At 35.3% G+C, this 14,718-nt stretch overlaps 1 protein-coding gene across 1 annotated transcript in view; it reads right to left on the bottom strand.

The window, feature by feature from the left end:
- Positions 1-2,496: 2,496 nt before the first annotated feature.
- LOC124355986 overlaps positions 2,497-14,718 on the bottom strand; it is a 76,706-nt gene continuing 64,484 nt past the window's right edge. Inside the window, exons 3-7 of the mRNA XM_046807134.1 lie at positions 12,153-12,465; positions 10,703-10,756; positions 6,873-7,060; positions 3,522-3,790; positions 2,497-2,698 (exon numbers count right to left, since the gene is read on the bottom strand). Of these exons, the coding sequence (XP_046663090.1) occupies positions 2,497-2,698; positions 3,522-3,790; positions 6,873-7,060; positions 10,703-10,756; positions 12,153-12,465 (1,026 nt within the window). The remainder of the gene's footprint in view (positions 2,699-3,521; positions 3,791-6,872; positions 7,061-10,702; positions 10,757-12,152; positions 12,466-14,718) is intronic.

Genomic DNA, 14,718 nt, shown 5'->3' with positions numbered 1-14,718 from the left:
GAACTCTAGCGGAAAATAGACTGAAACCTTTTGACTATAAAGGAACAGGCTTTCTTGAGAAGCAAACTAATTTTAACAGATTAAATGACAGATTAACTAATACAGTCAAAGGCCTCACAATATGCTTAGAGCATTGCTTGATGAGCCACATCGACACTAAATTAGTATCATTGGACTTTTTCGATGGAAGCTGCTGAATGATTCTATCCACCTCGTTCTCAACGACAGGTGTCAAGACCATTGAGGTTACTGGACTTTGTCTTTGAATGGGTTTTACTTGATGTTATGACGGACGAGGGCCCTGCTCACAGGCTACATTTGCCAAAAACCTGTTAAATTCATTTGTCTCCTCATCTCATCATCCACAATTCGATCCCCAGTTTTAATTTGGACTTTTTTCAAATCTTTGACTTTATTGTTAATAATGCCCCAAAATGGTTTTTGAAATATTTTTGGAAGACTTTATCGAATTTAATGTACCATATGATTTTGCAGCTTGAATAAATTTTCTATAAATCTTTTTATACTTCCAGAAAAAAACTTTAAAGTTATTTTCTTTTGTGTTTCTGGTAATTTCGGAGAAAAATTTAAGTTTTTCTCTCGAAATCAGGATGCCTTTGGTAATCCAATTATTTTTCATGTTATTATGACAAGCTTTGACAGTTTTTTTTACAGCAGCAGAAATTAAGATGAAAATTAAGACAATTGTCGAAAATTGTGAACAGCTGCTCTACAGATTGAGAAGAATTTAAAAATTCCAACTTCTCTTTTGCAAGTGAAGCATTGAGGATGGCAATATTTTCTGGCCTTGTTTCTATGTTTCAACAATTTTGGGCTCGCATTTGAATTTCTTCCCGCTGATTATAGCTTCTTGACCATAGTGGTCTGAAATCGCTATTTAACCACTGACACTGCGACATTGGGAAGGTTGGAAATGATATTATCGATAGCCGATTGTGACGTTACTGTTATTTTTGTAGGGATTTTGATTAATAATTCAAGATCAAAAGACCTTAGCAAGTAGGCTGGACTTTTGGTGGATTGTTGGTTGTTGTCCAAAGCGCTAATATTAAAATCGCCCATCAGGACGAAGTCAAGGTCATGGTGAGTCAGGTCTACCAACAAGGATTCTAATTTTGAAAAAATAAGTCTTCGTTTCCACTAGGAGACCTATTGATGCCGATGACGACCAATTTTGAATTTTGGGTTTGAAGTTAAATCATGGCTGCTCCAAAATGTTTATCGTCCGTTTCTCTTATCGTATAGGTAACGGAAGTGAAACTTTTGTTTCAAAAAAATTGCAACACCCCCACCTTTAGAATTTTAGATCACATTGCTTTACTTTATCCATAATAATTAAATCAATAGGACGGCGCCGAAAGTTCAACACTTTACCACCTTTGTCCTATTTTAAAAAGTGGAGGTAATTTCTTTCTTTCCAGTTTCCAGGTATAACAACTCTGACACGTGAACGTGAGAGAGTCACGTGACGTGTAATGGTCAGGATTGTTGATGAGGGACAAGTCAGGGTATCGAGTGTTTAATATGGATGAGGGATTTGTCCCTTCATTTAAAATGTATGTAAAAACTCAGCCGTTGGACGGTCGGTGAGAGGGATGTATTTTAGAGAAAACATTTCAGTTTCCCTTGTTGAATAGTTCTATACGTCAGTATAAAACAAACGACCTCCCCGACTTATATTGATACAAGCATTAATTTCGACATTGTTAGCGTTAGAATTATTATTTGATATTGCAATTTAAATTTGAATATCTGCAATACATAAAGAAATATTCAGAAGAAAATATACATTTTAGGTATTCATAAATGTAATCTTAATATTTACGATTATTGTAATTAAATAATACATTCGAACATAAGGTTGAGTATTTTTGTGCATACAAGTTTTGTAAATATCCTAAAATAAATATTTAAACTATAAAATGTCTACAGGACCATTAGTTACACAAATTAGTTATATATATATATATTATTATTATTATTAGGAATATTAGTTAAATTGCAAGAATAATTACAATAACAGTTGGGACTCCTAGTCTATTTAATGTTAACCCAATCAGCTTTAATGTTAAAAATATGTTGAACTTAACATCTGATACAGTTACATTGTAATATGGTTGTAAATATAATTGAAAAGAGAAACTAAATTAGTAGAACAGCATTAATGTAAGTCAGAAATATAGATTTAAAGATAGATTCGATGAGAACAAACGTAACTTGGTTTTAGAGAGGAAAATCTCACTAAAATTAATTTATATATAAAAGAGTTGTTCAAAATGATTTAATAGCATTTTATCCAAGATTTACTTTTATAAGAAAAGTATTAAATCAAGAAAAATATTATTTAGCTGAATAAATTTAGTACTTTATTTCCTTGGGTTGTTCAGGGAGAGGTGTATCCTTTCTACCCATTACATCTAGCCAATTCTGGGCCGATTTTCAATTAATATTAAGTAATATTTTAGTCTCATAATCTCAAGTGATCTGATCGTAAAATACAGATTTCACTAAAGATCTACATACTTCCTTAACGCCGACGTCAGTTTCCATGATGATACCTTCATCGGAATTCTCTTGAGCATAATAGTGGCTGAAGGGTGCCCCAGGGAGCGGTTTTGGCACCATTTCTCTTGTTTCCTCGTCGTACCTCAGCAGATAGGCCATCCAACAGACGTACCTGTAAAAAGCATGATGATATAAAATGGAGAATAAAGAACAGGAAATCGTAAGGAACTGGAGGAATCGTATTATGCCAAAAGCTTAAGACTCGTAGTTTGAATATAGAAAAAGATTTTCCTCTATCTAGATTATCCTCTATCTTTTACTTCATGTAATAACAACGTACGTAATCAACCTCTTAATAATGATTTATCTCCACCTGATTATAGGGTTTTTGCCTCAGGGTGTCTACCCTATGCAGAATAGATATGATAAAACCATCTAAATAGGCATAAAAATGTATTGAATTAAAACAGAAAGGCAACAAAAAAACAATAAATAATTAAATTCACGAATCAAAAATGTAATATAAAAAATAATAATTTAAATGTTTTTTTTATTCCTTTTATATTTACAGATAGTTCAAAACTAATTGCAAAAGACACTTGGACCATACATCCACAATACAAAAATATTGTCTTTTCGCAAATTCTGGATTATTGCATTACAGTGGTGGAGGCGGTATTACATATAGTTTTTTTATTTTTATTTTTCTGCAAGGCAATAACAATTAAGTTTGAATTGTGTTCTTTGGGACCCATGCCAAGCTCCTAACTTCCATTGGTTTTAAATTCTAGTCTGTTTAGTTCATTTTATTATTTTTTAAATAAGGGTTCCTGCAACTCAGCATTTAGCACGTACTCAAAAACAATTTTGTAAATCAGTAGCATATAGTGTACATTATATAACACATAAAAATAATATATATTGTAAGCAATTGCTCATAGTTCCTTTTTGAACACTTATCAGATCCTATTGGAGGGTGGTGAAGAGGTTCCGACCTGAGGTGATTCCTGGGCACGTTGTGGATGTCCTTGTAGACCATGTGGAGTCTGACAGTGTCCGAGTGACAGTCACTCTTGATACACCACGCCTGCTTGTCCCTGTCATAGCACTGAGTGACAGCCGGGGCCGCCACGACCACACCGTGTGTTCCTCCACTGCTGCTCCCGCTGCTGCCGGCCGCTGAGGCGTGCTGCACCACGATCGTCGACACCACCTCACTCAGCGTGTTGGCCATCAGCATCTCCAGGTGCACTCTCACAGATCCCTGCGGTGCCATGAGTCAGAGTTAATGAGGGATTTATGTACCGCTATGTAGCAGTAGTACTTTAAATAACCTCTTTAGTAGTGTAAAGATAAACATTTTATACTTAAGTTATAAAAATGTATGTGTAGAGACTATCGTAGTATTTAACACGAAAATCTAGAAGAGAAACACTCCATATATTACGGTCAATGGCGCAGTGTAGCGGGTACAACGGTTATCGCAAGATAACCAAATGAAGCAACGTCGAGCGTGGCTGCTGCTTGGATAGGTGACCGCTGAGCGATCCTGTCCTTGCAAGCAGCCCACCTACCCGGTCGTTGGTGGTGGTTCGGAAGTCACGTTTAAGCCATTGGTCCAAAGTTAAGTGTTAGAGAGGGCTTCTTAGCCCTAACCTCACCTGGTAAAATAAGGCACCTTTACTTTACTTAAATATACTTATGTTGATTGTTCTGTAGTTGTATGATTATCTTGAAATTGCATATATCAAAATTAAAAATTGGTAATCTATAGAGAACTTTAACGCACCAACTTGGAAACATACATTTTTTGTTGTTTCAACTACTTTTATTCTATGCAAACACGTACGCTTGAAGTTAGAAACAACATAGTTTTCTAATTATCCTTTTCTTTCAGGCTAAACGCATGTTATGTGGCAACTAGAAATGCTGTGGCCTCTATTAAAGGTCAAGGGTTTGATTCCTGGAAAGGTAATAAAATTTACCAATTTGATTTAGATCATTTTCTTTCAATAACTTATAGTATAATAAATAAAAGTGCTACTGGGGTAGAGAGAACCCTCTTATAAATGGTTCCCATAAAATGTACTATACGGATGTAATATTAATTACAACGTATGGTAATTAGGATTGTGTTCCATAGCATGAATGATAATCTGGTACTTTATCCAAAACATACTTGTAAAACGCATTAGATACAAATAGAAAACGTTAAAATTTTAATTATGATTTACATTTCTATTAGGGAGCTCCCATTGTGAAAACGAGCAGAGAATATTGCGGTAACACTACTATAAGCGCTTGCAGTGACTATTAATTCTCAAGCAGCTGCTTTATTAAACAATCTTATAAAACTGGAAACTCTAGTGTCGCTTACAACGTTTGGTAACTCATCAATAAAATTAGCACATCTAACTGCAAATAATTCGTGAAGCTAAGAATCTTATGCAAAATTATTGTCAATTACTACGATATCCTGCTTATTACAGTTCCTGTAAGCATGTAAAGGTATAGATTTCCCCTTAATGTATGAAAAATACAGTTGGTACGACTGGATATTCTGAATGAAACGCACGAACAAATAAATCTGAGCGGTAACAGCGTTTGTTTATTAAATATTAACTCCATGAATATCCTTTGAAAGCGAACTCATGTCAAGAGAGGTTCTTTATTTGTCAAGTTACGAGTACAACTGATATTCGTGTCGCACAATGGATCTTTGATTTGAAATATCAATGAACTCTGTATTGAGCTGCAGGAACCTTACTGATTTGTTCTGGATTGAGAGCTCTTGATCTAAATACACTTCTTACCTGTTATTAGTTGTATAAAAATATTTTGCGTTCTTTTATATGCAACTAATTAAAAGTTTTGTCTAAAACTTGGCCAGTTAGCTGATAGGTTTGGGGTTGTTTTAAGTTCAACAAAGTTTCAACCTTGGTAACTAAATGTCCTTCTTAGACTTCTAAGTAAAACTTTTTCTAGTTGGACTATAATTGGGAACGTAATCATACTAATATTGGTTCACTTTTAACGATTTTCAAAAAGCCGTTAATGGATAATGATTAACCGACAACTAAATGAAAAATTTAACATTATGCCGAAGCAGGAGTTTTGAAAATTGTTTTAGGAATCAAGTTCAAAGGCTACTTTTGGAGTTTTAAACAAATACAATTTGGATTTGGCACGCTCTCATATACACTATGCAATATAACTTAGTCAAGCAACGTCCGACGTGGCTGCTGCTTGGATAGGTGACAGCTGCGCGATCCTGTCCTTGCAAGCAGCCCGTCTGCCTAGCCATTGGTGGTGGATCGGAAGTCACCTTTAAGCCGTTGGTCCCCAGGTTGTGCCATAGAGGGCTTGTTAGCCTTAGCTTTTGAGCCATGACTATTGCGTTATTGGGGATAAACTGTGAGCATATTTGTATTTCTTTCGCGGTCACTGCAATGGAGCATTTCAAAAATACCAGCTTCATCTTCATCACTCCTCCAGCTTAACTACAAGTCTGATCATCGTGCATAAACATTAAAACATTATGTCACCGACCTCAATACGGTATTCAGGGAAAATCAACGTCTGCTCAAACCTTAACTTTCAGACGTCAATACTGTATTAGGAGAAAAGGTTTTCATCGTGTTTGCCAACTAACCTCACAATACCTCACCTACCTCAAGGCTAAGTAGGAGAAATAGCTAACGCCAGGTTCACCAGCAGATGTAGTGTTACTTCATCAATTTAAAGATAGCGCTAGAAGTATATTGTTTTCAGTACAGTTATGGTTGTTTCAATAACAGTCTGAGGCTGTGTTCACTATAATAACTAAAAAATTTTAACATCCCTTCTTGGACCAAACCGAAATTAAATTCATATTTAACCGTATTTTAAAGTTTAGACAAATTTCTTGAAAAGTGATTTTGTACAGTTATAGTTGCTAGGTTTCGTTAACGTTCATTACATTTCTTTTAGATTCATGCTATTAAAATCGAAGGAGATGCAGTAAGGTAGTCGTAAAAATAAACGGTGCTAGGATATTTTTAAATATAGCGACAATATGTCAAATTCCATCGAAATTGGAAAATCCATTAGTTTAATTCTTACCATTAGCAACCACTAATGTACGGATGTACATCTTAAATAGGGATGAATATTTTACAGTGTTAAAATTGTAAAACTTAACACGACATACTGCATATTTTTGCAAGTGTCTAAATTGATTTTCACCTTCACCATGACATTTTTCCACACTACTCGTACTTACATGGAAGAAGATAGAATATATATATATATATATATATATAATATATATATAATATGAACATATATAATCGAACTACGTAACTGACCTTATACACGAGATCCTGAAACCTCGCTGTGGTGTGCCACCCGTAGCTTTTGCCGTCAGAGTCGGAGACGTCGTCTACAGGTCCAGAGTCCACCCTCCTCGGGCCATCCCCTAGCACCAGGCTGTACCGCACCCTGCACTGATGGTCGAACCCCGTACAACGGTTTAGATACACGGAGACACGCCCATCTGTAAAATCAAACATTGCATCAATACCGTATAAGTCGTGTCTAGTAACCTTGAGATTGGACTTACAAGGTATAATATGATGTTATGTCGTCCGGTAAAGATATTTTATTAAGACTTGAGTTTTCAGAAAAAAATACATAGTGAGGATAAAGAATGTGTCTCATTCTTTAGCATAATACTCAGAACAAATCAAATGGGACTTGAACATTATTCATCAAAATGATCTGTGAAATGGGTTTCCATATATATGGTGTAAATTAAGTCTTGATACGCTTGGATATATTCCAAACGGATTGAGTTATCGATGTTAAATTTTCACCATACCTCTAAAATTAATTTTTTGAACTTTTTGAAGAATAAAAATATTTCCCCCCTTTTTTAATGGGGGTAAAAGGAGTGGTCAGTTTAAATTTTCAAATTAAGACCCCTATCCTGGATGTTTTGAGGTTGACAAGATTTTCACCCATCTTTTCAAAGGGGGGCTGAAGGGGATAACTTTAAAATTTCAAATTTAAACCCCTATCTTGGGATATGTAACTTTAAATGTATATTTAACGGAAACACAATGGTAACTCAAAAAAAAACCACTTAATAAGTATGCTGAAGGTTGTATATTGATATCTCATTCTGTTTGGAATATATCCAAACGTATCAGGATTTAATTTACACCCCTAGATGTAACGCGTTGTTTGTCCATAACTTTACTAGAGATTTTTTATTCATGCAATTGTGTTTCTTTTCAATTTACCTTTCAAATGACATGTTACAAGATAAGGTTTGCAATTTTAAAATTTATAGTCACCCTCCCTCTACCACCCGCGGGGGGAGAAGGAGGGAAAATATGTTTATCCTTCAAAGAGTTTTATAAAAGTATTTTAATAGCTACGATGAAGAGTTTACATCGATATCTCAATATATTTGGAATATATCCATGCGTATCAGGATTAAATTTACACCCTGTATAAAGCAAGATACATGACAATATTACTAAAGAGATATAGAAAGTGGCAAATGAAACAAACTATTTTCCAATGATGTGATTAGGGAAGAAAGTCGCAGAGTAATGCATGAATAATGCAAACTATGTTAAATCATAGCATTAAAACTGATTTTAGATGGGGGATAGTTATAGTTAATCTGGTCAACTAAATAGCGTTGCTTTGTGGCCAGAATCCTTCAACCACATGTTTCATGATGGAGGAAATTGTGACATAGATTCAAATTCTTTACTGGATGGTAATTTTAAAGGTACAATATTGCCTGTTTAATTTCAAAGATCATACACGTTTGAACCATGCAATGCGTTGCACATTACAGTCCAGGATCCAAGAACCAAGATGCTGTACAATCCCACAACCTGGTTTTTCTTTAAATAGTTTTAGATAAATTTCTAAGTTAGAAATCGATCGCCAGCCACGTTAATTCTGGTGAAGGTCGGAATAGGAGGATATTGAAAGGAATAAAAGTACGAACCACATTATTGAAGTGACTACTTCTTTTGGCGGGCTATGGATGTATGTTTTGCACGGGGAAAACTGTCGTTTCGCGTCATAAAAGCCACGTTACGCTAGTTCTATTTCAGTGGCTACACTAAACTTACTAATTTAAACAAATTGTTCTATAGTGTTTTTGGAGCAGCGTGAAGGTGAAGTCAACATAGACCCTCATAGCCTCCGAGATGCTCCACTATACTATGTGTGCTGTACACGACGTATGCTGCTAAGACTAACCTGTTTGACCGAGAACACTTCATTATGACTGAAGTGGTCCCTGTTGAGCAGCGTGAAGGTGAAGTCCACATAGACCCTCATAGCCTCCGAGGTGCTCCACTATACTACGTGTGCTGTGCACGACTTATATTGCTAGGACTAACCTGCTTGCCTGAGAACGCCTCATTATGACTGAAGTGGTCCCTGTTGAGCAGCGTGAAGGTGATAGTGCAGTCATTGAAGCATTATTGCTCAGAATTTTTTTACTGTGAACCGAATTGTATACAATTTTGGAATTAGGTTCATCTTACCCTTTACTTCAAAAGTGAAAATGATTTGAACTCCGCAACGGGGGTGAATCTTTTTTCCAAGATAACCTCAGATATCGATAGAAGGCCTAATTTTAAGATAAATTTCTAAGTTAGAAATCGATCGCCAGCCACGTTAATTCTGGTGAAGGTCGGAATAGGAGGATATTGAAAGGAATAAAAGTACGAACCACATTATTGAAGTGACTACTTCTTTTGGCGGGCTATGGATGTATGTTTTGCACGGGGAAAACTGTCGTTTCGCGTCATAAAAGCCACGTTACGCTAGTTCTATTTCAGTGGCTACACTAAACTTACTAATTTAAACAAATTGTTCTATAGTGTTTTTGGAAAAAAATCATATTTATTGAGATACAGGATTACAGATTACCATATTCTTCGGATAACCTCAAGAATCGTAAATCGCGTACTAGTCAAAAAATTATGGTGGTATGCGTGTTTTTAATAGTTTGGGTAATCTGATTTTATACCATAAAGTTATAAAAATTGGTTATATATATATATATTTAAAATATTTTAATTTTAATTTCTCTAGGTCAAACTGCTGTTGTATATAAAATTTTGCAAGTTATAGGATTGTAACACTTATATTCCCAAGATTTATATTCACATCCCGTTATAAGAAGGAGTCACTTCTATCAGTCAGTCCCGCGACTACTTTTCTATTTTTTTAGTTGTTTTTTTTTAGCTTGGTAGACTTAAAACCGATCGTCACACATACAAATAATAGTTATAGTAGTCGGATTAAGAAATGAAAGCCACCATCTTAAGGACCTGCGTATTCTACTTGTCGCTGATTAAAAATGTTTGTAAGCTTACTTGTCTGACGGTTGGTTTTAATCGTGGAAAGTTAAGAAAGACGTGATATTGGAAAAATATTATCCTTTCAGGATATTAACCTTTATGATACCTTCCCTAAAGTTAGGGTGGCTGACAACCGATTTATTTCGTGGTGGAAATTTCTACATCTATTTCAAGAAACAGAAAAGATTGTATACATACTATGCAAATTGTTTCTAGACTCGTGGACTATGGTCTATTAAATCTAATACTGTGCCTTTTCTGATCTATTGTTTTGATATTTAAAACTGCCTAAGAATGCGTCAACTAGTTCGTAAAAACCAATTCAAATCCTCACATAAAATCTACCCTAATAGCCTACTACAGTTTATATTGTTAAAGTTTTATTCTCTATTCAACTTCTGTTTTTACTAAAATACCTGAGTTTTGTAAAGTGAGTGAAGGATTTTTCTAGTTACCTAAAAAACACTACGAGAATCCATGTATAGGGGTGAAAAGTGAACACTGGACTGTCTAAACAATGGTGCAAATAGGGGTCGCCTGTTTGGTGCTCAACTGAAAGTACATGTTGAAACTAACCAAATAGATGTGAGCAAATCTCTACATTGATCAAAACTATGCCTGTTGAGGGTATTGTGTGTGCAACTTATGATAGATCGATGCTACATAAGTTTCATACAAAAACGTGTGGCTCCAAAAAAGGTGATTAATAACTGTCATTAGCTTTTTCTAATGCACGGTTATTTGGTAAGGGTAGGGGCTAGCAGATGAGGTGGTTTTCTCACAGTGATTGATAACTTAACCTTCATTGCTGTTCTCTAAAATCGGCCGAAGTTTGACGCCGTTCTCATCAGCATCTGAGGAAATGCAAATTCATTTTTATATTTTATTCCTGTAATTACATGCAAAATCTATGATTGAATTAGTCAAAGTGGTATTTTGTGCTTATGTCATACAAAGAAAAGTGCTGTAGTAATCTGAAAACTAAAAATTAACTCAAGGAACATAAAAATCTCTGTTAACCTGCATATTTTGAGACTTTTTCACCTCATTTTCACTCAAAAAAATGTCGTGGATGAACAAAAACAGTTTTTTCAGGCTGGTCATATGACAAAAACCCTACAATATTAATTTTAAATGACCGCTTTATGCAAGAAAGGGTGTTCTATTAGTATAAAATACCTAAACGGATGGAACTTTGTTCCAAAGAAGCTTAACGTTAAATAAATTGGAATATAGAGTGATTATGGTAGTAAAACATAGATAATCGTAACAGCTAACCTGGATTGACGTGTAAAAGGAAATAGTCAAAATAGAAATAAGATGACAGATAATCATTCCAGGCGAGTTTCTTTATAAAAATTTCCAAAACTGAAAAATATATTAGTATAAGTAATTTAAGTATTTAATAATCGCATTGGTATTTAAAACGGTTTTCAATTTTAACATAATCTTATTCTGTCATAATTCGATTATGAGAACGAGTCAATTCTAAGAAATACTAACCGGAAGTTCTATTCCGAAGGTTGTATTATTTAAAGTTGCCTTGTTATTATGAGTTAATGAATCTGAAGAAAGAGCTACTGTAACTTAAACTTCTTAGAGTTAGCAACAAATAGTTGAATCATTACGTTTCTAGAGAGAGATTATACGTGCCTAAATATAATTAATCGTATAAAATGTCCATGAACAGCAAACGGATCGTCGAGGAATGTTTTTTTACTTAATTTGTGATTATGGTTAGTTTAAAGAACACCTTTTACATCGTTATGGGAAAAAAGTTTGTGTTTTAATGTATACAACTTGTGTTGATATTTTTGCATTTTATTAGTCTATAAAATTTTTATTACTTGTATTGGATTATGGACTACTGCATTAATTAGGATTTGAAACATGAAGAAGTGGACATACAAAACTTCTCGAAAATCATGTTTATTTTGTTGGCCAAAACGGTGGTACAGTTTAGTTATTTGTAGTGATCACTCCAATATAACTCTGTCTTATGATTTTAAAATCCAACTACAAAAAATAATACACTAGTATTACATTTTCTATTGTGGTTTCTTGATATATATTTATAAACTGTTTAGGTAAACGTCTGGACACAAAAGGCATATGCTGCAGCCTATGATTTTTTCCATAGTTCAACTAGTAAACACTATAAAAACTTTAGTTTTATATTTTAATGTCAGAATGTATATCTTCCACTTAGTTTTTGACCCAGAATAGCTCCACTTAAATCGCAGCTCTTACCGTGAATATCCTTGATGCCGTTAGGGTAAAGAGCGAGGTTCCAGTCGAAGCCGCCGTAGGTGAAGTAGGTGGTCTCTAGTTTGGTGGCCTGTGGCGGGTTCTTGGCGGCGCTCTGGTGGTGCTGGCGCGGCATTTGGTGGCCGAATATCGATGAAGGGACGCGGAAGTCGGTGTCGAACATCGTCCTCACATGGCCCATGCTCAGTTCCAGCTGGAACTCCCCGTTGTTGTCAGCGAAGTTCCGGACGTAAAGTTCACTGACAGCGATGTAGTTACGGTTCCCCTGGGCTGGACATTCGGTCGTGAACTTCACCTGGACATAATGTAAGTAGTAATTTATAGAAGTATGTATAATGTGCTAGTATGTACAAAGCAGAGGACCTAAGGAATCTTATTTTGCTTGAGAAAGTAAGAGATGGAAGTATTGCAAGTACCGAAAGATTATACTTATTCCAGTCTCTTATGTCCTTCCTGCAAGCCAACCACTTGTATACGCTTTAGTTAACCTCCATTCAAAAGCAAAATAGTACGTGTTTCAAATAAGAACACTTTTTTATATGTATTGATAATTGTATTGCAGTGTTGCTAGGATGTGGAGTAACCAATCTGTAACAAATGTGTCGTTATTGGAAACTCGAGCTATTGTTCAAACAAATACTTCAAGATAAACATGTTTTAGATTTCCTTAAAATGTGGATTGATTATCTACAAATTAAAATTTAAAAATGAATTGTTTAAACTCTTCCGTATGTTGAATTATGGCGACCGAACTAAATACACGAATAAAGCAGTACAAGTAAAATGACGTCTACCCGTAACTACTTGTGCAATACGAAAATTGCACTTTAAAATAAGGTAATATTTTATAAAGTTTTCTATAGTGTTTTCAGGTTTAAAGTCATGGATGCGAATGGACGGTTTTATTTCATTCAATTGACTTAAATTTTACATGACACAAATGAAATTTCTGTTAACTGTTAAGTATTAAAAACCAGTTAGATAGCTTAACGAAAAGTAAATTGATAATTCGGTTTTTCAAATTCAAATACACTTATTTTTCATGCGCTATAAAAAAGCTAAAAATTATTTTTGGGAATAGTTCATCGTAATAAAACTGATACATAAATAGTTCTATCTATAATTTGTCTTTTTTTCAATGTTTAAACACTCTCACTTTTGTGTATAACTGAGTGTGTAATGGAAAACCGATTAAAAATCAAAGCAATAAAAAATATGTAACTTGAGGTACTCCTCTATATTGCAGGTGCTATACAGGGCTTATGTTGCTGACACTAATCTATTTTTACAGCATAATATAATTCCACATAAGCCCTCGTAGCAATATTAAGATAAATTTGGGAACAGCATGCTTTTTTTCGATATCAAGAACTGCGTCCAATAATTCCACAGCCTCAATCTCACAATAGCCTCTTCAAAAGCCAACGTTTTGATTTTTTTGTGCACTGCAGGCAACCAATTAGGAACCACCATCTTTATGGCTGACTCCACACTAAAGGTTGTCAGGTTTACGAAATTCCTAGGAATGTACCTTAATCTAGTACTGACTTTAATGAGCGCCAAAATCTGCTCAGACATCTTTGTTCTGAGGTATTTAGCAAAGTACTGTCCAAGTCAAGTACTGATTACAGCGTATTATGGCTTGATATATCCCGGTATGGCCTATAAAGTGGTCCTTTGGGGAACTATGCCTCAAAGACTATTGGAAATCCGAAAAAGTCGAGTCCAACCATCGCAAAAATCAAATTTAGAATCGTGTAGAAAGGTTTTAAAGAAATTTCAGCTGATAACTCTGCTATGAGTCCACATATTGGAAAACAACTTTTTAATAAATATACCATAACCAGAGGTAAATATATACATATATATGAGGCATGTTATAGAACAAACAATCGAACTTCGAGACACATAACGGTGGTTTATGAACGCCTGCCGTCGCAAGCGAGTGTTAAATTCCTCAAGAGACTACTCCAAAGCTAAAAGCGTTAAAGACTTGCCTAAAACACTGTCTTCTTAGTTTCTCAGCCATTTTATAATGCAGGTGAGTTTTTGAAATTTAACTGAGAACCGCCCAACTAATGGACTGACACCACTGCTCGACGGGGGTTACATTTTCCACAAATGAAAGAGGGTGATTGTAAATATCTCCGCTGTGATGGCATATGCTGTACACGAATTACGTTTCTGACAATAACCTGTTTGCGTGAGAATCATTATGACTGAAGTGGTCCCTGTTGAGCAGCGTGAAGGTGTTGTCCACATAGACCCTCATTGCCTCCGAGGTGCTCCACTATACTACGTGTGCTGTACAGGACTCATGATGCTAAGACTAACCTGTTTGCCTGAGAAACGCCTCATTATGACTGAAGTAGTCCCTGTTGAGCAGCGTGAAGGTGAAGTCCACATAGACCCTCATTGCCTCCGAGGTGCTCCACTATACTACGTGTTCTGTACAGGAATCATGATGCTAAGACTAACCTGTTTGCCTGAGAACGCCTCATTATGACTGAAGTGGTCCCTGTTGAGCAGAGTGAAGGTGAAGTCCACA

This window comes from Homalodisca vitripennis, chromosome 2, assembly GCF_021130785.1.
Source record: "Homalodisca vitripennis isolate AUS2020 chromosome 2, UT_GWSS_2.1, whole genome shotgun sequence".
Lineage (NCBI taxonomy): Eukaryota > Metazoa > Arthropoda > Insecta > Hemiptera > Cicadellidae > Homalodisca > Homalodisca vitripennis.
The sequence above is the reverse complement of the archived record's forward strand: the minus strand, read 5'-3'. Positions and strand labels throughout refer to the sequence as shown.